General features: G+C 37.4%; 1 protein-coding gene across 2 annotated transcripts in view; it reads right to left on the bottom strand.

Annotated features, from left to right (window-relative positions):
• The window catches only part of SPOCK3 (sparc/osteonectin, cwcv and kazal-like domains proteoglycan (testican) 3), a 102,106-nt gene that overhangs the window by 42,161 nt on the left and 39,148 nt on the right, over positions 1 to 20,797 (bottom strand). For both annotated transcript variants that reach the window (XM_009070899.1, XM_009070900.1), the window contains exon 3: positions 15,459 to 15,573. In XM_009070899.1, the coding sequence (XP_009069147.1) occupies positions 15,459 to 15,573 (115 nt within the window). The remainder of the gene's footprint in view (positions 1 to 15,458; positions 15,574 to 20,797) is intronic.

Below are 20,797 nucleotides of genomic sequence, written 5' to 3'. Positions count from 1 at the left end.
TTACTATTACACTTATTTTCCTAACCCATAAGCTTTCAACTTGCTCATCACCCACACCAAGCAGAGCTCAATACATTCTAAGTGCCGTGCCACATAGAAGGCAACTCCACTACCATGCCTTCCTGGTCTGTCTCTTCTAAACAATGTGTAGCCCTTTGTGACAACATGACAGTCATGTGAGCTATTCCACCACATCTCTGTAACTGCAGTGAGATCAAAGGCCTGTGACTGCACACAAATCTCTAGTTCTTCCTGTTTGTTCCCCACACTGTGTGCAGTAGTGTACAGGCACCTAATAGAAGTGTTAGATGATGACAAGATCCCAGTAGGGGTATAAGGGCATGCCCTATGATCCTGTCTAACAGCTGCATCTTCAGCTGCTTGATCAAGGTATTCCCTCTTAATTCTTCTTTTGACACTAGAGTAGTCCTCTGAAGTATTCCTGTTGGCTTTTATTATTTCAGCACTCCTTGGCTGAAGGACTTTGATTTTCTAAAGAAAAGATCAAAATTCTAGCAGCTATTAGAACAGTCACTTCAATAAAGTCATACTGCAACTATTTAGCAGGGAGCACAGATAGCACAGTTGAAGCTGCAAAGTAAACAGGAAATCAAATTACTAAAGATTCAATTAATGTTATTGAGAACTGGTTGCAAAAAGGATATAATATGTTCTTTAAATAACACTGGGTTTTCATCCTGCTTGATGACAACTCAGTGAATCCCACTAATGCAAGACTCCTTCAGAACACACTGAACCATCATCAATCCATTTCTGAGCTTCCTAAGGATCTCAAGTAGCTTCACTGTCCAATATGCTCTGACATAATTCAAGGAAAAATAATTCAGGATTAGGTTACACAATGTTTCAGGCACCACGTTTTACCTTCCAAAAATAAGCAGTAGGGGCAAATAAACTAGTTAAAAATAATTACTGTATTTAAAAAAAGATTTTTCTAGCAGTTATATTCCATTGATGAGTAATGAAAGACTTTTAAACACTACTGCATATTGATAGTATAAAAATAGTGTCAGCAAAAAAATATTACCATCACATCAGTAATTGAGACGCAAACATAGCAGCATGCTGCTAGCTTATTTATACATTGCATGAACAGAAAAATAATGCTGATCCAGATACTTAGCACATGATCTGCATCTCTTTGGTTATTTTTTCTCAATAAAACTAGTGTGACACGCTTCTAAAGCCTTTAATATATCATAAGATTGGCAAAGCCCCTTCATTTACATAATTAAGGCTATTACAGCCATTATGATTGAATGCAACACTATTTTAATAGTCTGGACTATATTTAAGCTTCTAGCTTTATAATCCATGAAAGCTGGTTGGCAGAGAGCAAACCAAAATAATGAACATGTCCTAACAAAGCATGCTCTCATGACTATCCAAAATAGTTTAATAGAGCTTGTTGTGGTACACAGACTAAACTTTTCAAATAATTTGGGTGTTTTGGGGATGCTAGCACAGAATTTGTTCATGAACTATTTAAAGACCTAAGTTAAAATTGATTACTACAAAACATAAAATGAAGCAGCATTAATTATCTTCTTTTATCACAATGGCTTGTCCTACTCTCTTAAAATTACAGCAGCACACACAATACCACAGGTAGATACACTGAACATAATGTTTTCACCTCTAAAGATATATTTGCCATGAGATTTCACTGGGGGAAAGAAATAAAGAAATCAACCAAGCAAATCAAAACTTTCATAATAAACCATTTTAAAGCAATCTCCTATAGAGAAATCTTTTTGTTTGTGAAAAGCATATGAATACTTTGTAGTAGTAAGAAAACAACTTTGAATTAATAATTACTCATCTTATAGAATCGTAGAGTTTTAGGGGTTGGAATGGACGTTATGCACCATTTAGTCCCAACCCCCCTGCCATAGGCAGGGACAACTCCCCACTAGACCAGGTTGCTCAAAGCTTCATCCAGCCTGGCTTTCAACACTGCTAGGGTTGGGGGCAGCCACTACCCTGGGCAACCTGTGCCACTGTCTAATATAGATATATGTATAACATTGAGTCTTTACATGAAAAGAATCAGAGTGTCTAAATGGCCCTGAGTCTCTGAAGAGCACCATAGAAATTCAGGATTACAAAAAAGACTGCATTCTAAGTGTCCATCCAATGTGTGTAAGCTCTCTCTCACACACTGATTAGCATTGAACCAGCTAGTTTTGCTTGAGATGCAGTTCGGAAAGTCACCCTGAAATCGCTCCCTTTGCATAGGATGGACAAAGCCACCAAGGAATCCCAGCTGTACCTGTCTCCTCAAACACAAACACCTATTTTCTAAGCCACAACCAGCACGGGACATACGTGCCCTCAGTGTCCTGTGTTAAAAGTATTCATACAGTGAGCAGAGATGTAACACTCACAGTGCTTTAGAAATCAAAAACTGTATTATACAAATACTTTTATGACAGGACCAGATTTTCCAGTTAAATGCCCATTTGCTAGTAACAGAAGAAACATGAGAAGCAACTTCTTGAAGCACAGCCCACCACAGCAGGCTAGCTCTGCTTTCCATAGCCTTGAGATCTTAGGAATTTTCCATTTAAATGTAAATTTGTGGATGTGATATACATACCTGGATTTGATAAAGCTGTATAGATTTGAGTAGCCAAGGCTTCCAAAAACAGCCATAAAAAGTGGAAGGACTTGGAAATAACAAAGCAGTCCAAATGAAGAGCAAAGCGGAGGTGGTTCTAGAGAAGACTGATGTGGCAAAGGCACTTGGAACTGTAAGCAAAGAGCTGTTTCCAGTGATGAGTAAGTAATATTCATGGGTATGCAATATTCCCATTTTCCCTTTAGCATTATAGCTCTTTACAATATTGACAACAAGCACTCAGCTAACAGTACTTTCTAAGGATTACAGTCAATCCTGGAAACAATAAAATGTTCTTTTTCAAAGGATTCTTGAATATGTTCTCCAGTGTTATGGGGTTAGTTATTTATGGGTTTGTTTATTGCATAGCATATACATTCTAGCCTAGTTATTTATGGGTTTGTTTATTGCATACATTCTAGCCTTTTTTATATAAAATCTTTTATTATGAAATGGACAATCTCCCCTTAACCTTTCACTTCTACTTTTTAACAGTCAAGTTCAATGTAATGTTAATGTGTTCTGCAATTATGACTTCATTGCAGATAACTACAAAAATATAAATCACTGCTCAAGCACATTCTAAGTTTTTTCTTTTTTTTTTTACACTATCAGCTCCACTCTGATTTGAATTAACAGTATACTTTTTACTAGAATGTCTCAGCTTCATTGCTCCGCTTGCATATGTGGCATCAGTTCTTTTCTGCAAGATACATATTTCTACCCCTTGTTCCCAAATATTTTAACCCCTGTAAGAACAGAAAGCAAAAGCAAAAACTTTTTAGCCAACAGATCATCTACCAATAGACTAAGCAACTCTAGTTATCTTTTTCAAACCATACAGGTGCTTAAAACAAAATGAACAGATGCTGTTTCATGCTGAAGTTTGCAATTACAGGAGAAACTGACAAATGGAGTCACTTCTACAGCCTAACAACAGGTTACACAGCCACATCTCCATTTCCCCAGTCCTTCAAACACATCACACATGGACAATACCTGGCAAGCAGCCTATACCCCTCCTTTCCCAGGGTTCCAGGGGAAGGAAGCTTGGGTATGTGGGTGTGCTCTGGCTAAGCCCAGGCTACATGACAAGGGAACCAGGGATTGTGGGCATACAGGTCAGATCACTCTCATTCCAAACACATTCTCTGTCATTCTACACCACATTAGATTGCTACTAATCACACTACATTAGATTACTACTAATTATGATGGAGAAGTCTCTTTTTAGAAAGTCCTAGCATGGAGTTTGATTAATGAAAGAAGATACTGCTTGGCAATTTTATTTGGCTCAGCATCACTCAAGCAAAAAACATATTCAGTTAAAAAATCTAAAAAAGATTGATGCAGAAAATTTACCTTAACATTGAAGGAAAAGACAATAAAATCAGCTCCATTAAATTACTGTTATTACACAAACACAGTAATGAATCTTAAATAAATGTCTTTTACAAATACAATAATATGCTATTTTTGTGCTAGCAAATTCCCTTTCTATCATAGATACAGAAATAGTTTCAGGTACAAATGAACTGCTGCTAAGATTATTAGTCTGCTATCTCAGAAATAACCTAATATGTATACAATATATAGTAAAGCACTAAAATCTAATAAAACAGTAGTACTGCTCATTAAAGGTCTAACTAAAAATGGTCCACAATTCACCTTATATACAACAGATATAAAAAAGACATTCTAAATTAATTAGGCTGACCAAAGCATAAAAATCTACAATTTTCAATTTACCTTCAAATAGCTTCGATTAATATATAATGTACACTTACAGCTCACCATTACTGTAAACGTATATAATGATTTTTTTAAAGTGAAAAACAGTATTTTAGCTTGCATGGCTGGACAAATAAGAGCTCTAAGATGAACAGCTTTATGATTCAAAAGTGAAAACTATGTATTATACTATAAAAAGCAATAACAGCAAAATGGACTTTTACTGCTATGTCAATACCCTCTAAAGAACTACAATGGATATACAATAATACATTTTAGTTTTGTAGCATCACTAAAATCATAAAAGGTCTCAGAAACATTGATACAGCAATGTTCAGAAACATTAGTAGAGTAAGAAAGCTTACCTATGGATAATGTCTAACAAGGAAACTGAGCCACAGTATAAGAGCCTATTTACATTTAAATCAATGGCAAGATTCACATTGATGGCAGTAGCAAAGCAAGATTTTTGTTGTTAGCCCACAATGATATCAGTCTCATACAACATCATGATAAAAATACTTGGATTTGAGTGTTTCCACTGATACCTATGCATTTGTATTTCAGGTTTCACCTAAAGAATATTTCAAGAAAAATCAGCAAAATTTTCTAATGAAAATTAAGCAATTAAAAATCATATAGGTTTTCATTTAATGCTGCATTCTATAGAACTGCAGTAGCAGTTACATAACAAAATACTTCGTTGCATCATAAACGGCTATGAAGAACAGTAGACTTGACAGCTGGCAATGAATGCAAATTTAACTCACATCTATAAAATGTTGTTACTGTCTATGCTCCCAGACTACTGAGACCACTTTCTTCCATTTACTGTGCATATTCTTCAGAGGAAGTTAACAACGGAAAGCAATTTACCCATGATGAAAACCAGCACGTTTCCCTTTGTACTTCTTTTTATAGGATAGTCACTTACTTTCTGTAACAAGCCTGACAGCATAAAATTAGATGTTACAATTGAATCTCTTGGGAAATATTTTAAAACACATAGATGGGAAAAAAAGGGTTTCCCCTCAGAGGGGAAAAAGGGTTTAGCACAGGAGCTGGCAGGGTTAGTGGGTAGAGCTTTAAACTAATTTGGAAAGGGGAAAGGGACAATACCAGTCTGGCCAGTGATAGCAAGAGGGATGGTGTGCCAAAACTTCAGGAAATGGGATAACTTATTCTATTTCAAGAAGTGTTGGCTATAAGGAACTACATCACAAATGTTTCTATACCAAAGCATGCAGCACGAGAAGCAAACAACGGGAGCTTGAAGTTTTGTTTCAGATCCAGAGATTTGACATCACTGGTGTAAGTGAATCCTGGTGGGATGAGTCCTGTGTCTGGAGTGCTATGCTGGCTGTTACAGGCTCTTCAGGAGGGTTAGGCAGTGAAGGCAAGGTGGGAGGGTGGCACTGTACGTAGCTGAAGGGTTGGAATGTATTGCTGTTGGCAATGGCACAGTTGAGAGCCTCTGGGTAAGGATCAAGGGACAAACAAATTACACAGATATCACCATGGGAGTCTACTATAGACCACCCAACCAACATGACGAGACTGATGAATTATTCTTTGAGGAACTGGGTTATGTCTCAAAATCAATGTCTCTTGTCCTTATGGAAGACTTCAGCTTGACAGATGCTACCTGGGAACATCATACAGCTAGCACAAACAGGTCAAGAAGATTCCTAAAACACCTGGATGACAACTTCATGGCACAGCTACTAAGGGAGCTGACTAGGAACAATACCCTCCTGGATTTGTTGCTTGATAGCAGAGACAGCCTTGTGAGCGAAGCAGTGATTGGCAGCTGGCTTGGCCATAGAGTCCACGAAGCAATTGTGTTTGACACCTCTGTTGACAGGAGGAAAAGTGCCAGCAAAACTTCGACTTCAACCCTGGACATGAGGAGAGTAGACTTGGGGCTGCTCAGAGATCTAGTGGGTAAAATCCCCTGGGAAAACAATTTTGCAGGTGCCAGGGTCCATCAGCACACTGCTGACCACATTTTAAGCACCACCTCCTAAGGGCACAGGAACAGGCAATTCCTAAATATTGGAAGTCCAGCAGACGAGGCAGAAGGCCAGTTTGGTTGACTAGAAATCTTTTTTTGGAGGTGAGACATAAAAGGATGCTGTATACCCAGTGGAAGCAGGGTCAGGTGATATGGGAGGAATACAGAGTTGCAGCTTGCCACTGCAGGGAGGAAATTCATGTGGCCAAAGCTCAGTTGGAACTGAAGCCAGTACTGTGGAGGACAATAAAAAATTTAAGTACATTAATAGTAAAAGGCAGTGTAGAAATTACATCAGCCCATTACAGGATGAGGATGGTCACCTCATAAACAAGACAGACTTGTTTAATGCCTTCTTCACCTCTGCTGTGAGGGATCTGCTGGCTCCAGCTGGACCCATACAAATCTATGGGGCCTGATGGGATTCATCTTCGAACGCTTAAGGAGTTGGCTGATGTCATTGCGCGGCCTTGGTCTTGGGAAACTGGAGAGGTCCCATTCGACTGGAAGCTCGCTAATGTTGTCCCAGTGTTCAAAAAGGGAAGGAAGGATGACCCTGGTAACTACAGGCCTGTTAATCTCACTTCTGTAATTGGTAAGATCATGGAAAAGATTATCCTGGGAGGTACTGAAAAACATCTAAAGGATAATGCAGTCATTGAACACAGGCAGCATGGCTTCATGAGGGGAAGGTCCTGCTTGTCAAACCTTATTTCCTTTTTTGACAAGGTAACCCACCTAGCTGATCAAGGGAAGCCAGTTGATGTAACCTTTTTAGATTTCAGTAAAGCTTTCAATACTGGAAAAATGGAGTATGTAGTGGGCGAGCAACTGGCTCATAGGTTGGATGCAATGGGTTATGGTGAACGGATTTACATCAGGCTGGTGACCAGTCACTAGTAGGTTCTGCAAGGCTCCATCTTAGGCCCAGTGCTCTTCAGTATCTTCATAAATGACTTGGATGTAGGACTTGAAGGACTACTAAGTAAATTTGCAGATGATACAAAATTGGGAGGAGCTGTTGACTGCCTTGAAGGCAGAGAGACCTAGACAAATCAGATAGTTGGGCAATCACCACCCGTATGAAGTTTAACAAGGGCAAGTGCCAGATTCTGCACCTGGAATGAGGAAACCCTGACTGTATGTACAGACTGGGGAAGGAGAGGCTGGAAAGCAGCCCCAAAGAAAGTGATTTGGGGGCCCTTGTTGATGGCAAGCTGAGTATGAGTCAACACTGTGCCCTGGCAGCCAGGAGGGCCAACTGTGTCCTAGGGTGCATCAGGCAAGGCACTGCCAGCCAGCTGAGGAAGGTGATTGTCCCACTCTACTCTGTGCTGATCCTGCCTCACCTTGAATACTGTGTGCAGTTTTGGGCACCACAATATAAGAAAGAGAATCCTAATTAGAGAGAATCCAGAGGATGGCAATGAAGACGGTGACGGGTCCTGATATTTCCCATCTTCAGCTCTTTCACTGACACCAGTCTATATGCTAAATAGAAATAGCTTACAGGGCAACCCTGGATGTAAGTACACACTGGGAATGAAAGGCTGCAAAGTAGTGCTGTGGAAAGGGATCTGGGAGTTCTAGTCGATGGTAAGTTGAATATGAGTCAACAGTGTGCATCTCATCTCATCGCTGTGTACAACTTCCTCACAAAAGGAAGTGGAGGGACAGGCACTCAGCTCTTCTCTCTGGCAACCAGTGACCTGAGGGAATGGTCTGAAGTTGTGTAAGAGAAGGTTTAGGCTGGATATTAGATAATAATTCTTCACCCAGAGGGTAACTGGGCAGTGGAACAGGCCCCTCAGGGAAGTTGCCACAGCCCCAAGCCTGACAGAGGTCAAGAGGCATTTGGACAATGGTCTAAGGCACAAGGTGTGATTATCAGGGATGTCCTGTGCAGGGCCAGGAGTTGGACTAGCTGATCCTCAAGAGTCCCTTCCAACTCTGATTATTCTGTGATACTAACATATTTATAAATAAACCTCAAACACCACTATAAGTTTTCTTTGGTAGCTTATTTTTGCCTTATTTGAGGTTTCAAAGTCAAATTTTATCCTTGACCACACAGCATCAACATCTTCCTCTTATAGATGGGAATGTTGTTCATTGTCTCATACAAATGGCTTCTCCTGGCTACCCCATAACTGATTACTGATAATATCAGGCCTAATTGGTCTAGTACATGTCAGTTTGGATATAGATTTTATTCTACAGATGTCCTTCGTTAATCTTACAAAAGAGAAAAAGGGAATTACAAAACTACTATCTATCCTTGAAAGGTAAAAATTCAAAGAAGATATTATGGAGTTAATACATTTTTGGCATTGAATCTCTTTATTTGTTAAGTCTGGAAACCACTGAGCGTTATCTCTGAATGCAAACAAAACAAAACCCCTTTTTTAGCATCTCTACTTATACTATATGAGTGGTGGAGGTCATGTATTGACAAGATGATGCTATGTAAATCAAATGTGAGGATTTGGAAGAGGGCCATTTTGCTATTTGTCCCTCTATTTGCTTTTCAAGCACTGATGCACACAGAACGAAACTGAATCCACAGCATCTTTAATCCTACTGTTACTTATCCTCATCTCTTCATAGCAATTAACAATTCAGCAGTATTCAGTATAAAAGCGGATGCAGCTGAGAGAGCAGCTCTGTTTTGTGATTCAAGTCTTCCCGATATGCTAACTGAAAATACTTTCAGCATGGATTGTTGCCTTTTCATTACCTTCTGGAAAAAGCTTAGATTCAAAGACTATGACATTTATAGGAGCTTCCCATGTTATCTATATCATCCTCCTCAGAAGATGAAATAAAAAGAACCCTTTTTTTCTTCCATAAATATAAGACTACCTCTGTTATTTCAGTGAAACATCAAATGAGCTCTTACCACAGGATTTGTTATAAATTAACTCAAAAGTTATTGAGAGTATTACTGAACTATTTCAGTAGCTAATGAAAATGGAGATTCAATATTTTACCCACAATGCTATAGCTTTACCCATTTAAACTGCAGGACCTTCAACTGATCCTGAGCTTTTGGGTATGAGTTGACATAGAGTTTTGGGGATGAGCTGACATAGAGTTTTGGGTTGACATAGAGTCAAGCTACATCTTGACTCTATGTCCGGCCAGAGTCCCAAACTTACTTCCATGATGAAGACATCCATAGACATAATCCAGGAGGATGCTGCAGCACACACACATCAGACAAATCTGTGAAATAGACTGTTCGGGAGACCATGATTCTGGGCATGTCACAGTACCCAACCACTACAAAGTTAGTGCAGCTTACAGGGAAATAAAACATAGGCCCTCTGTTAATACTTTTAGATTTAAGGATAATTAAACTTTTCCAATGTCTGTACTCCAGACTAGAGCAAATTTAATCCAACTGATAATGGATGCTTTTCTTAGATACCTATGAAGATCTTTGACCACAGTTAAGAGCTGTCAGCCATACACTCATCTGCTGATGAAATTTCTGCAGAAATGCCATGTATGTCTTCATTGACCATATTCCTTTAGACTGACATACCCAGTGGGATTTTGCCAACTGTGCTGCCAACTGTTTCATATTTAGGTGCTGTGATAATAGAGACCCCAGGTATTTGGTCCAGGCAAGAAAAAACCCAACTAAAACAGTCCAGCAACACCTTCTTATGTCCCAAAGGTTTGAAATGCTATTAATATCTTATACAATTTTATTTTATTTATTTAGTCATAAAGTCTTACATAACCTATATAACAAGTACAGGAGAAAGAGAAGGAAATGTCTGTAATGATGCAATGAGTGCAGTACCATTTAAAGCAGAGTGAATTATCTCTATATCAATTTCTGAATGGATATAAAAGAATTTTATTTCAGAGACTGATGTATTCCTTCCTCTGCATCATTCTGCAGCTTTTGAAAGATGCTAAATGCTACATTTGACCATACAAGAGGCTGTTATATGCGACATCCCTTTTCATTTTCTGGAAGGTGGGGTGTAGAATACCTTCAACTTCTTTTTTCCTAAGAAAATAATTACTAATCTAATACTATTAATTTTCCCTATCTCAACTAGTAATTTAAGTACAATGATAGTAAAAAAGCAATCTAAGGAAATAGTAAGACTGGAAACAAGGTACATTTCATACAGAAAAAAAACCTACAGATGAAAACAAATCCTGGCTCCTGACAGTCCTATCCTGACTCCTCATGCAGTATTCAATGTAAACCAGAACTGCACTTTTGATCAGCTAGAAAATCAAAGGTATTATACTGCAAAAACATATATATATATAAAGGCCGTATATATATGGTACATTAATTGACAAAACAAGTAAACACTGTTACAATTTTATGTCTTTTTTCTAAGGTGTATATTCCATAGACTGCCTTGTTTCTTTATGTAGGAAAAAAGAGGCAACATGGGACTTGATCTGCACCATTAACACTATTAATATACATTATCTTAATTATGAATTAAGTATCAATTAAATAGCAGTACAAAATTACTTTCAGTTGTCCATCTGTTTTTTCTTGTAATGTCTTGAACTAAATCAGTATATAATCTTTGGTAAATAGTTTCTAAATAATTATTTGTGAATATGAGTACACTGTTATAGAAGAGATACATCTTGCATTTTTTGCTAAAAGTTAAAAATGGCAAAAGTAACACTAAATTAACTAAAAATCAAGAAAATGATTTTGGAATCATTCCAAGCTATCACAGAGTTTGCTTGGGAACTGCCACAGTCATTAATGATATTCATTAACATCAAAAGAAGCTCATGCACGTAAGAAAAGTATTTTGAATGTAGTAACTTTCAAAATAAAACTATATTGTGAAGCAGAAAGTTCAGCTGTGACTACAGATCATTCAACTTTGTGTTTTTGCTGGTTTCCACCAAGAATTAACTATTAAGATTGCAAAATTATTTCTTTTTTTTTTAACAGGATACTAAAATTCCTGTGCCAAAGCCTTGAAATTAGTTAAGAATTTGAAAGACTCTCCCACAACTTCAGTCTTTCAATCAGATTTTAAAACTGTTTAATATTCTTTGAGGAATATCAATATGTACTTTTGTTACACAAATTTGACTATTTTGAGGTTTTAAGTGAATTCAGTATAACTCAAACATAAACCAGCAGCAGACTAAAAGAAATAAAATTAAATTTGAATAAAATTTGCTGTTACTTAATATTGTCTGGGTAAAGACATAGGTGAAAAAAAGAGTAAGTTAAAATTAGAGAGAAGTGTCAAGCAACAGAAGAACTCTCAAAATTATTTTTGTTCTAAACCCTACACTTCTTTAAGGAAACAAGTTAGATCAATTAAAATGACAATCTGCTAATAAGACAAGAAAACACTCTCATAGAGTGTTTCTTCTTCACCTCTACTTCTCTATTAAGTCACCTAAGTTTTTCCAAAGAAATTTTGCTGATAATATTTTAATCTCAAATTGGATGAGAGGAAACATGATTTAAATAAAGTCAAAATAGCCAACTACTAAATGCTTTTTAAATCACTTGAAGCCAGTGTAGCTTGGTGAATTGTGCATTACTAAATAACTGTAACAAAACTTCAAATAAATGTGCTATCACACTAGGTGAAAAAATAGCTTAAAATGCGAACACTATCAGGTAGCAGGTAAGTCTGTGGGTCTGTGAATGTCCAAAATGGGACTTTTAAACCCTCAAGCATAAGGTTGCTACTTGCTAGCTGCAACTGGTATGGACTGGTATAAATTTTAATACAACAAAAGTGGCATTTACGGAATCCACCATTAAATAAAGAGACATGGGACAAAATTGACCGTTAGGAGGCTGATATTGCACTGTGCCTTTGCACAAACACTATTTAATTTGGAAAAAATGGTGGCAGGGATTGAAAGGATGGGACCTGGAAGAAAAAAGTAGGACATGAGGCAATGGCTATACCTGGAAAATAAGATGCTTCCTCACTGGTCTCTAATTCAACATCTCTGTCACTTGTGGTGGTGCCTCCCATTCATTCTGGTTTAACTTTTTTTTTCTTATTCTCCTTCTACACAACTCCTTAAGCCATACTTCTTTTCCATACTGAACATATTCACTTATTTCTAAATGTGTGACCCTTCCCTCACTACTGCCTCAAGTGCTTTTCTGATTTCCCCCTCTTTTATGGCAGTACACTAAGTTGATTTGTCTTTTCTGTCTCTTTTTAAAAATTACTGGAGTACCTACTGTAGTTTATAGTTTACACAATAGTCATTGCTTTCTCTAAACCAAAACCAAAACAAAAATATGGCAAAGAAAGGTCTTTATTGTGTCTTCTTTTTTGCTTGTTATTCATATTTTGTCAACAATTAATACATCTAGATTGAGATCAAATTCTTAGCCCTTTCAGTTATGGGTTCAACCTAACAGCTCCTGCCAATCATTTAGATTCAATGCTTCTCAATGGATCATTAAAATGAGACAGCTTTCTCAAAAACCCAGATGCCCTCACCTGCCTCATCTCTGCCTCGTCAGAGATATGGATTAAATAAACTTCAGAGTTCACTTCTGACTAAGGGAATGATATGATTTTATAATTAGGTTCATATACGTTTTAAGAGAAGAATGTGTTTTTCTGAATATTGGTTTCATTTTCCTTCCCCAAAGGAGTATGGGGTTCCACACCAAGGTGCTTTTGGGAAAGTTCATAGACATACTTTGCTCTCTAGATACATTAAAAAAAAAAATCAGTAAATTTTTCAATCTGAAAAAATGGAAAATTTCCTTAGATAACCCTTATGTAAGTTATCCCCATAAGAGGAACTCTAATTTTACTTTACCTTTTTGGCTTCATCAAATTTCATACACATCATACGTGTATACAGTTTGGAATCATGGAACCATAGAATCATTTACCTGGAAAAGGTCTCTAAGATCATAGAGTCCAATTATTAGATGCTTTATGGAGTTCCATTTAAAGACAAAAATTGTATTCTTATAACATTTGATATAAGAGCTTCTCTTGTAATAAATTTTATATTCGGTCATCAAAATGGCTGAAATTTCAGTAATGATATTCAGCTCACTTTCATATTTCTCAAGTCTCCTGGCCTTTAGCCTTGTAAAGAAATGATATTCAAATTTCAGCATTGTAATAAAATGAAGCATTTGGAAAAGCCCTGTATTTTGCTTGCCCTGACAATCTGTCAGGACAGGATTAGTGTCAATTCCCATACCCACATAGGACCTTTTTTCTTTCTCTTTTACATAACTAGGCACAAGTAATCTCCATCCCTTGGCAGCATAAATCTTCGAGTTCATTCCCTAATTAAAAACAATTCATTTTATTATTTCTGAAGCCAAAGGAAATTTGTTTATAGACCTTTTTCAGTGTGTTAGTACAGAAGTAGAAAAAATAGAATGTGTTTGAAAGAACACGCACAAGGACAAAAATAACTGCATCGGGTGAAACAACTTCCAGCAGAGAAAATGCTCATTTTACCATGGTAATAACTGAGGGCAATGATAGCATATTAAAAGACCAACACAGGAGAATGGTAGGCCTGCTACTCACAGAGAGAAGCCTCCTGGCTCATTATCTTAATTTCACTTCATGCCCACTGTTAAGCAAATATCCTCATATCCATCCTGGAGATGCAGAAATCATTGCTAGTGAATACTGCAACCACAGTAAGTCTACATTGTATGTCTTATCAAAGGAGCCACATTAACCATATAACATTGGGTCATCCAGTGCTTTTCTTTCTGGCCAACAGTGAGAAGATAACAGATTTATCTATTCATTTACAGGTATTATATGAAATTGTAAGTTAATGCTGTAAAAAACCTCAAGGGTGTTTTGTTTTGCAGAAAGATTACAGTGCAGGGAATATTTAATCGCATACATTCAATTAATATTTAATTACACAATCAATTACATTGCCAAAGACCAAAAAAAGTGACCTAAAGGAGTGTTTCAGAGCAGTTCTTTAATTGACTTGCATGCCTGCAGACAGCTTGATGTTTATAATGGTCTTCTCCATTCACTGCTAAGGAACATTAATTAATTTTTTAAACTAGGAAAAAATAGTTTTGGCAGTAGCTATAGCTTATCATGGAAACAGTAAGATTTTCTTGCACAATAAATTTGCAATACCGTATCAAATCATAATGAAATTAACTTGATGCAGGAATGTAATGTTGTTTTATTGTTACGTTGGTTAAAAAATAATTTTGCTGTATTTTCAATGAGGATACTGGATATTTGTGCACAAAGATTTTAGCTAACTCATCAGAAATGTTATTACACAGAGAGAACAACAAACCACATCTAACAGAGATCAGTCTAAAGAAAGTAAAAAAAGGCAGACCTCTAGTCATGCTATTCTTGGCAAATTCAGGTCCATAGTGGCCTAAAATCTTGTGCTATTCAGAGGCACCAAGGTGTTATCATGTTTTGTTTAACAACAGCCTTTTAGAGTCACCTGGGAGCCACTGAAATGGAAACATGTTTAGCCACGAATTTTTCCCCTCCATCTTGTTCCAGTCGCACCAACAGCTTAGAAGTAGTGCAAAGCAAGTGCATTTTCCAGCAGCCTGATTTCATGCGTGGTCCAAAAGAAAGCTGATTTATTCCTATCAATCACATTTCAAACAGAGAACTCACTTATATAATACAGCCTTTCAGTTGCATAGTTTAAGTGCAACTACTTACTCCTATGACCAGTAACAAGGACTTTTAAATTTCTTTTCTTTCAAACACACTTTGTTTTCTTGAATATTCACTTGAAAAAATGAGGAGCAAGGAATGGATTTTTTCTTTGTCTTAAATACAGCCAATAGTAACTCAAGGAGTATTAAAGAGTATAAAAAGAACAGCAGTAACTCATACTGCAATAGCTCATTTGAAAAATACTGTGGTATTTTACTGTAGGTAAAATTTGAAAACCGCTGGCAAAGAAAACAATCCTGAACAAAATAAAGGTGGTTTTACTCAGAATAATCAGTGTTTCTGGTAACTGTACTCTTCTGTGAGCAAAATCTTACTTCCTTCTGGAAATAAGCTGTTAAAAAACCTTATATGAATTACCATCACTCACCTCTCCTATCATTTCTGCCTGCATTTGTGGATTTGTCAGAAGGGCAAGGGCAACGTCCTTCACATTTCACTGAGATTTGTTTTCCTGAGACACAGGCTTGATAGTCTAATTTGCACTGTAAGGAGAGAGAATAATTACCATTAATATTAACATATTTTGTAACAAAAAATTACGGCTCTAATAATTTTGAAAGAATCTTTCACTAAGTGCTTAAAAGTTAGCAGGGACAGGTGTTAGGAAAAGTCTTCTGCAGTATATGCTACCTTCATAATAAAAATGTGATTAGATAAAGGTACAAAGTTTTTGGACCCTAAATTGGCTATCATTTCAGACTCAATTCAGCATTACTGTAAGCAGTGTCAACCTTACTGAAAAGCTGAACTTTTATTCCCGAAGAGCAGTTCTTTACATAGAGATCTTTCCCTGGGATGTTTTCCCAATGTATTATCAAGAAAAACACAATCCAAAAACAAAGGGGGTTGGGGGGAGCATCTACAAAGAGCTTTTTCAAAAGAGCAAAGGAGAAAGATGGTTATGGAGAACACTTCATCCTTGAACGAAAGATGGAAGATGTCTCATTAGTCAAGTAAGGGAGATTGAAGTATATGAGTCAGAAAACCAGCTCAAGCAACAAACAAAAATATGATGTGCTTTCTGTGCATCACAACACTTCAGAAGAACAATCTCACCAGAATTTGTACTTCATATTCCCTGTCGCATCTTCTGTTAGAGTATCTAACTTCAGTTTAATGCAATTCCATGATACAATTACCATGATTTCTGGCAAACCCTAAAGTCAAAGTTTTTCTCATAAAAATATGTAAGGAGTGGGAGCATTGTAGCTACATGAGAAACAAGGAGCCTCCTGAAGGACTGCACTTGAGCTTTCCACTAGTACGCAGATATAAGCACTGTGAATTTACAGAACTTTATCAACCTTTCACGCAATCAGACTTCTAATCCTGTCACGCTCTCATGCAATTCTCTACCTAGCCCAAGCTGAACTGCATTGCTGTATTGAAATAATACCTTTTTGCACAACTGCCAGTACCACAGAAACATATAAAATAGAAAAGGATATCTCAAAGTTTGTGTATTTACATACAATCATCACTTATACTTCAGTTTTGAATGTGATACCTTCTGTCAAAAAGGCATGGTAAAAGGAAAATGACACTAAAAGAACCATTTAATTCTCCATAAAAAATGCAACAGAAATGCTCCTATTGAAAGCTATATGAATAGCACAAATATCTCATAAAGGACCAGAAAACAGAAGCAAAGCAAACACCTGCCTACGCTGATTTTGAAACAACTGAATACTTTTAGCATCTCTGCACAATTAACCTGGCTGTACAGGAGTGTGCTTGCATTAACTTTGATGTACCCGTTTCCAGACAGTACAGAACCCAATTAATATTTTAATACTCCAAACAATATTTGGAGCTTGTAGAATGGAATATAGCCCAAATTTAATATGTGTCTCTGATAAAAAGAGATAGCTTTTTAATCTTATTAGTTTAAGGAACCCAACCTAAAAATAGCTGTGCTTTAAGCTTTGATGAAATTTTCAGGAAACTCATCTGTAGGATTTCACAATATTCCTTATTTAAACTGTTTTTATAAACAGCTGCTCATGCTACTTTTATCACAATCCCTTATATGCATGAAAAAATTCTGTTTAACTTCTGAATATAGCCAGCTTTTTATCTTCTGATCTTGATTCCCCTTTGCTTTTAGCCTATTAGTTTTCTGCACTGGAGTTTCAACATGTCTCATTTGCATGTTTGACTCCAAGGATGCTTCAGGTGTTTGAATTTTCATACATTTTGCTTTAACACAGAAGAGTAAGTATTTCTGACGTAAGAGTAACATGCTGCACAGTGCTTAAAGGAAATAAATCACTTCAGTACAAACAAAGAATATGTACCACGAGGTTTCTTGGCAATATATTTCAGGATGAAAAAATCCTCATTTCTCTATCCCATAGAAAAATGTGATTTGTTAATTCATATTCTGTGTGTTTGAAAACCTGTTCAGTCTTAAATGGACTCAACATTCTTCAGCATTTGCCCAAAACAGTTTTTTAGTGAACTAGTTGAGCTAGTTGAGCAATTAAAATATGTGGGAAGAACTTCAAAGAATATGTGTCATCTTTAGACATGACTCATATAGCTTTACTGTTATTACAGTAAAGATGAGAACAGTTATCTTTCTGGAACAACTAATAGAGTGCATGTTATTTTGATATACATGAGCTCTGCTCTTAGAACTACTATTATAGAAAGATTAAATGACAGTAATACATTTCACTAAGCTTTGCCACCTTCCATTCCAAAGTAGCTGTCAAAGGCTGCCAAATGGATCTCTGTATATTGTATATGTAAAGAGCCTAGAGGTTTGCCACAAAATAGAAATATAATGAAAAAAAGAAAGTACAATGAAAAAACCCTACTATTTTTGTGTGCCATTAATGCAAGGACAGGATACATTCCGTTTATTACATTAGGCTCCAAATGTTTTTGTATTTGTAAACCAAGTTCCAGGTAAATAGCATACATTTTCATATATACATAAAACCTTTTGACAACTTCAAATAATCAGGAAACCTCTACAGACTGGAGCAATGTGTCAGCACATGTCTCACAGAGGTAAAATCTCTATGTTGAGCAAAAAAAATATTCAGAGAAAATTTATACAGAGAGATTAAGAAAAAATAAGGGAGGAAAATATTATCCAAAAAATATGGAAAAAAACCATCAAACTTGTAAGTTTGATTCCCAGGCACCTAGAAGAAAAATATGCAATGGACCATGATATAGGGTTTTATCAGTCAAATCATAATAGTTATAGTTTCATTCTACTGAAGAACTTCTAGAAAACACAAAAATATCGGATTGCAAGTACCTTGATTTTATCAAGGCTTGTCACACTGGTTTACATTGCAACCTGGTAATCCATTGCAGGAAATTATTCTATTGTATGCTCATATTATAGTATGAATACAAAACTTGTTGGAAGTGATCCTCAAAGAGTAGCAGTCAACATTGCACCACTAGAAGGGAAGGCTGCTCTGAGTGGACTTTTGCAAGACTAGGTCACAATGCTGGAATTATTGTGTCTTTTGATTTCCCCTTGGAAAATGCCTTTGAAGTTGTCATGGTGCATCAGTACTGGCCACTTTCTAACCACCCCTAAGAGCACAGGAGCAGGCAACTCCAAAATGTTGGAAGTCAAGCAGGCAAGGTAGAAGGCTAGGGATCTTCTTCTGGAGCCAAGCCAAAAATAGGCAGTGTACACCCAATGAAAGCATGGCTGGGTCACAAGCGAGGACTACAGAGATGCTGCTTGCCACTGCCATCTGTGCAGCCAAAGCTCACCGAGACCTGAAGCCAGCCAGGACTGTGGGGGACAATAAAAAGGACTTTTAAAACTATGTTAAGAGCAAAAGGCAGTGGAAAAATAACATAATGTTACTTGATGAGGATGGTGACCTTACAAACAGGGACAGAGACAGGGCAGAGGTGTTTAATGATTTCTTCGCTTCAGTCTTCAACACCAGTGCTGGGCTATGGGGGCTCCCAGTGCCCCGAGCTGAAGCACCATGGCTATGAGAATGACAAACTCGCAGCTGACCCTGAACTTGGGTGGGATTTGCAGCTACAGCTGTCTCCCTATCAGTCTATGGCATCTGACAGGATTCATCTCAGAGTACTCAGACTGCTGGCTGATTGCATCATGAGTTCTCTCTCATGATTTTTGAACATTATTGGGAATCTGAAGAGTCAATGGAAGGTTCACAAATGCTGACCCTGGTAACAACAGGCTTGTCAGTCTCACATCTATGCCTGGTAAAATTATAGAGAAAATTATTTTGGGAGTTACTTAAAAACACCTGAAGAACAACACAGTCATTGGTTATGGCCAGCATGGGTTCATGAGGGGAAAGTCCTGCCTGACAAAATTAATTTCCTTGTGTGACAAGGTAACTCACCTAGCTGACCACGGGAAGACAGTAGATGCAATCTTTTTGGATTTCAGTAAAGCATTCAATACTGTCTCTCACAGAATCTTTCTGGACAAAATGTCCAGCACACAGCTGGTTAAACACACCACATGATGTGTTAGTAACTGGCTCATGGGTTGGGTGCAAAGGGTTCTAGTAAATAGGGTTACATCAGGCTGGCAACCAGTCACTAGTGGGGCTGGCTCGGGCTCCAGGGTTCCACTGTAGGGCCAGTGCACCTCCATGTCTTCATAAACGACTTGGACACAGGACTTGAAGGAAGACTAAATAAGTTTGCCAACAACAGTAAAATGGGAGGAGTTGTTGACTTGCTTGAAGGCAGAGAGAGCTTGACAACTGAGAGGGCCGGGCAATCACCAACCGCATGCAGTTTGACAAGGGTAAGTGCCCTTGGATTCTGCACCTTGGATGAGGCAGAAGTACAGACAAACTGGGACATGAGAGACTGGACATCAGTGCCAGGGAAAGGGATCTGGGGCTCCTGGTCAAGTTGAACATGAGTCAGCAGTGTGTGACTTGACAGCCAGGAGAGCCAACCATGTCCTAGGGTGCATCAGGCATAGCATCACAAGCTGCTCAAGAGAGGCAAACGTCCCACAAAATAATCATGTTTAAAATACCAGCAGGAGCAACTTGCCAGACATCCATTCTAAATCAAAAATAAAAATCTAGTGATCACTAACTACAATTTAACGATGTTTAAAAACATTACCATACCAGGATATATAAACAGGAGTGCAACCTACAAAACATGTAAAATAACTGCACATAGCTCTGGCAGCACTTAAAATAGAGCACCATTACAGTTTTCTGACAAGGTTTCAAACAAGACAGGAATTAACTGGAGTAACAGGAATAATATAAGGTCTAGAAAATACAGTCAGCAAAAAGAGGCTCAAGGAGTGGGGATGTTCAGTCTTGAGAAAAGAGGATTCACATAACAGCAGTCAAATAGGTAAAAGGCATCTGAAAGATACCTGAAAAGAATACCATGATGAATGTTATGAGAAATAATTGGCTTAAATTGCTGCAGAAAAGTATCAGATCAGATACTAGGCAAACTTTCTAATAAGGGTAGTGAATGACATCTTAAAATAAATTGTTGGAGAAGTTTATTGAATCTTAATCATTGCCTTTACATCCAGGATTAGATAAATCTGTCAGGAATGACACCTGTGTAGTTTATCTTGCTTTGAGAAAATGGGTGGATCAGATGGCATCAAGCTTATTCAGTGAGGAAATACAGGACAGACCTGCTCTGGGAAGGAACCAGTGCCAAGAGACTATTGTTTGCATAAATCTTTTTCATTTA

This window comes from Acanthisitta chloris, unplaced genomic scaffold (genome assembly GCF_000695815.1).
Source record: "Acanthisitta chloris isolate BGI_N310 unplaced genomic scaffold, ASM69581v1 scaffold6853, whole genome shotgun sequence".
NCBI lineage: Eukaryota > Metazoa > Chordata > Aves > Passeriformes > Acanthisittidae > Acanthisitta > Acanthisitta chloris.
Note: the sequence above shows the minus strand (reverse complement) of the source record. Positions and strands in the feature narration are given on the sequence as shown.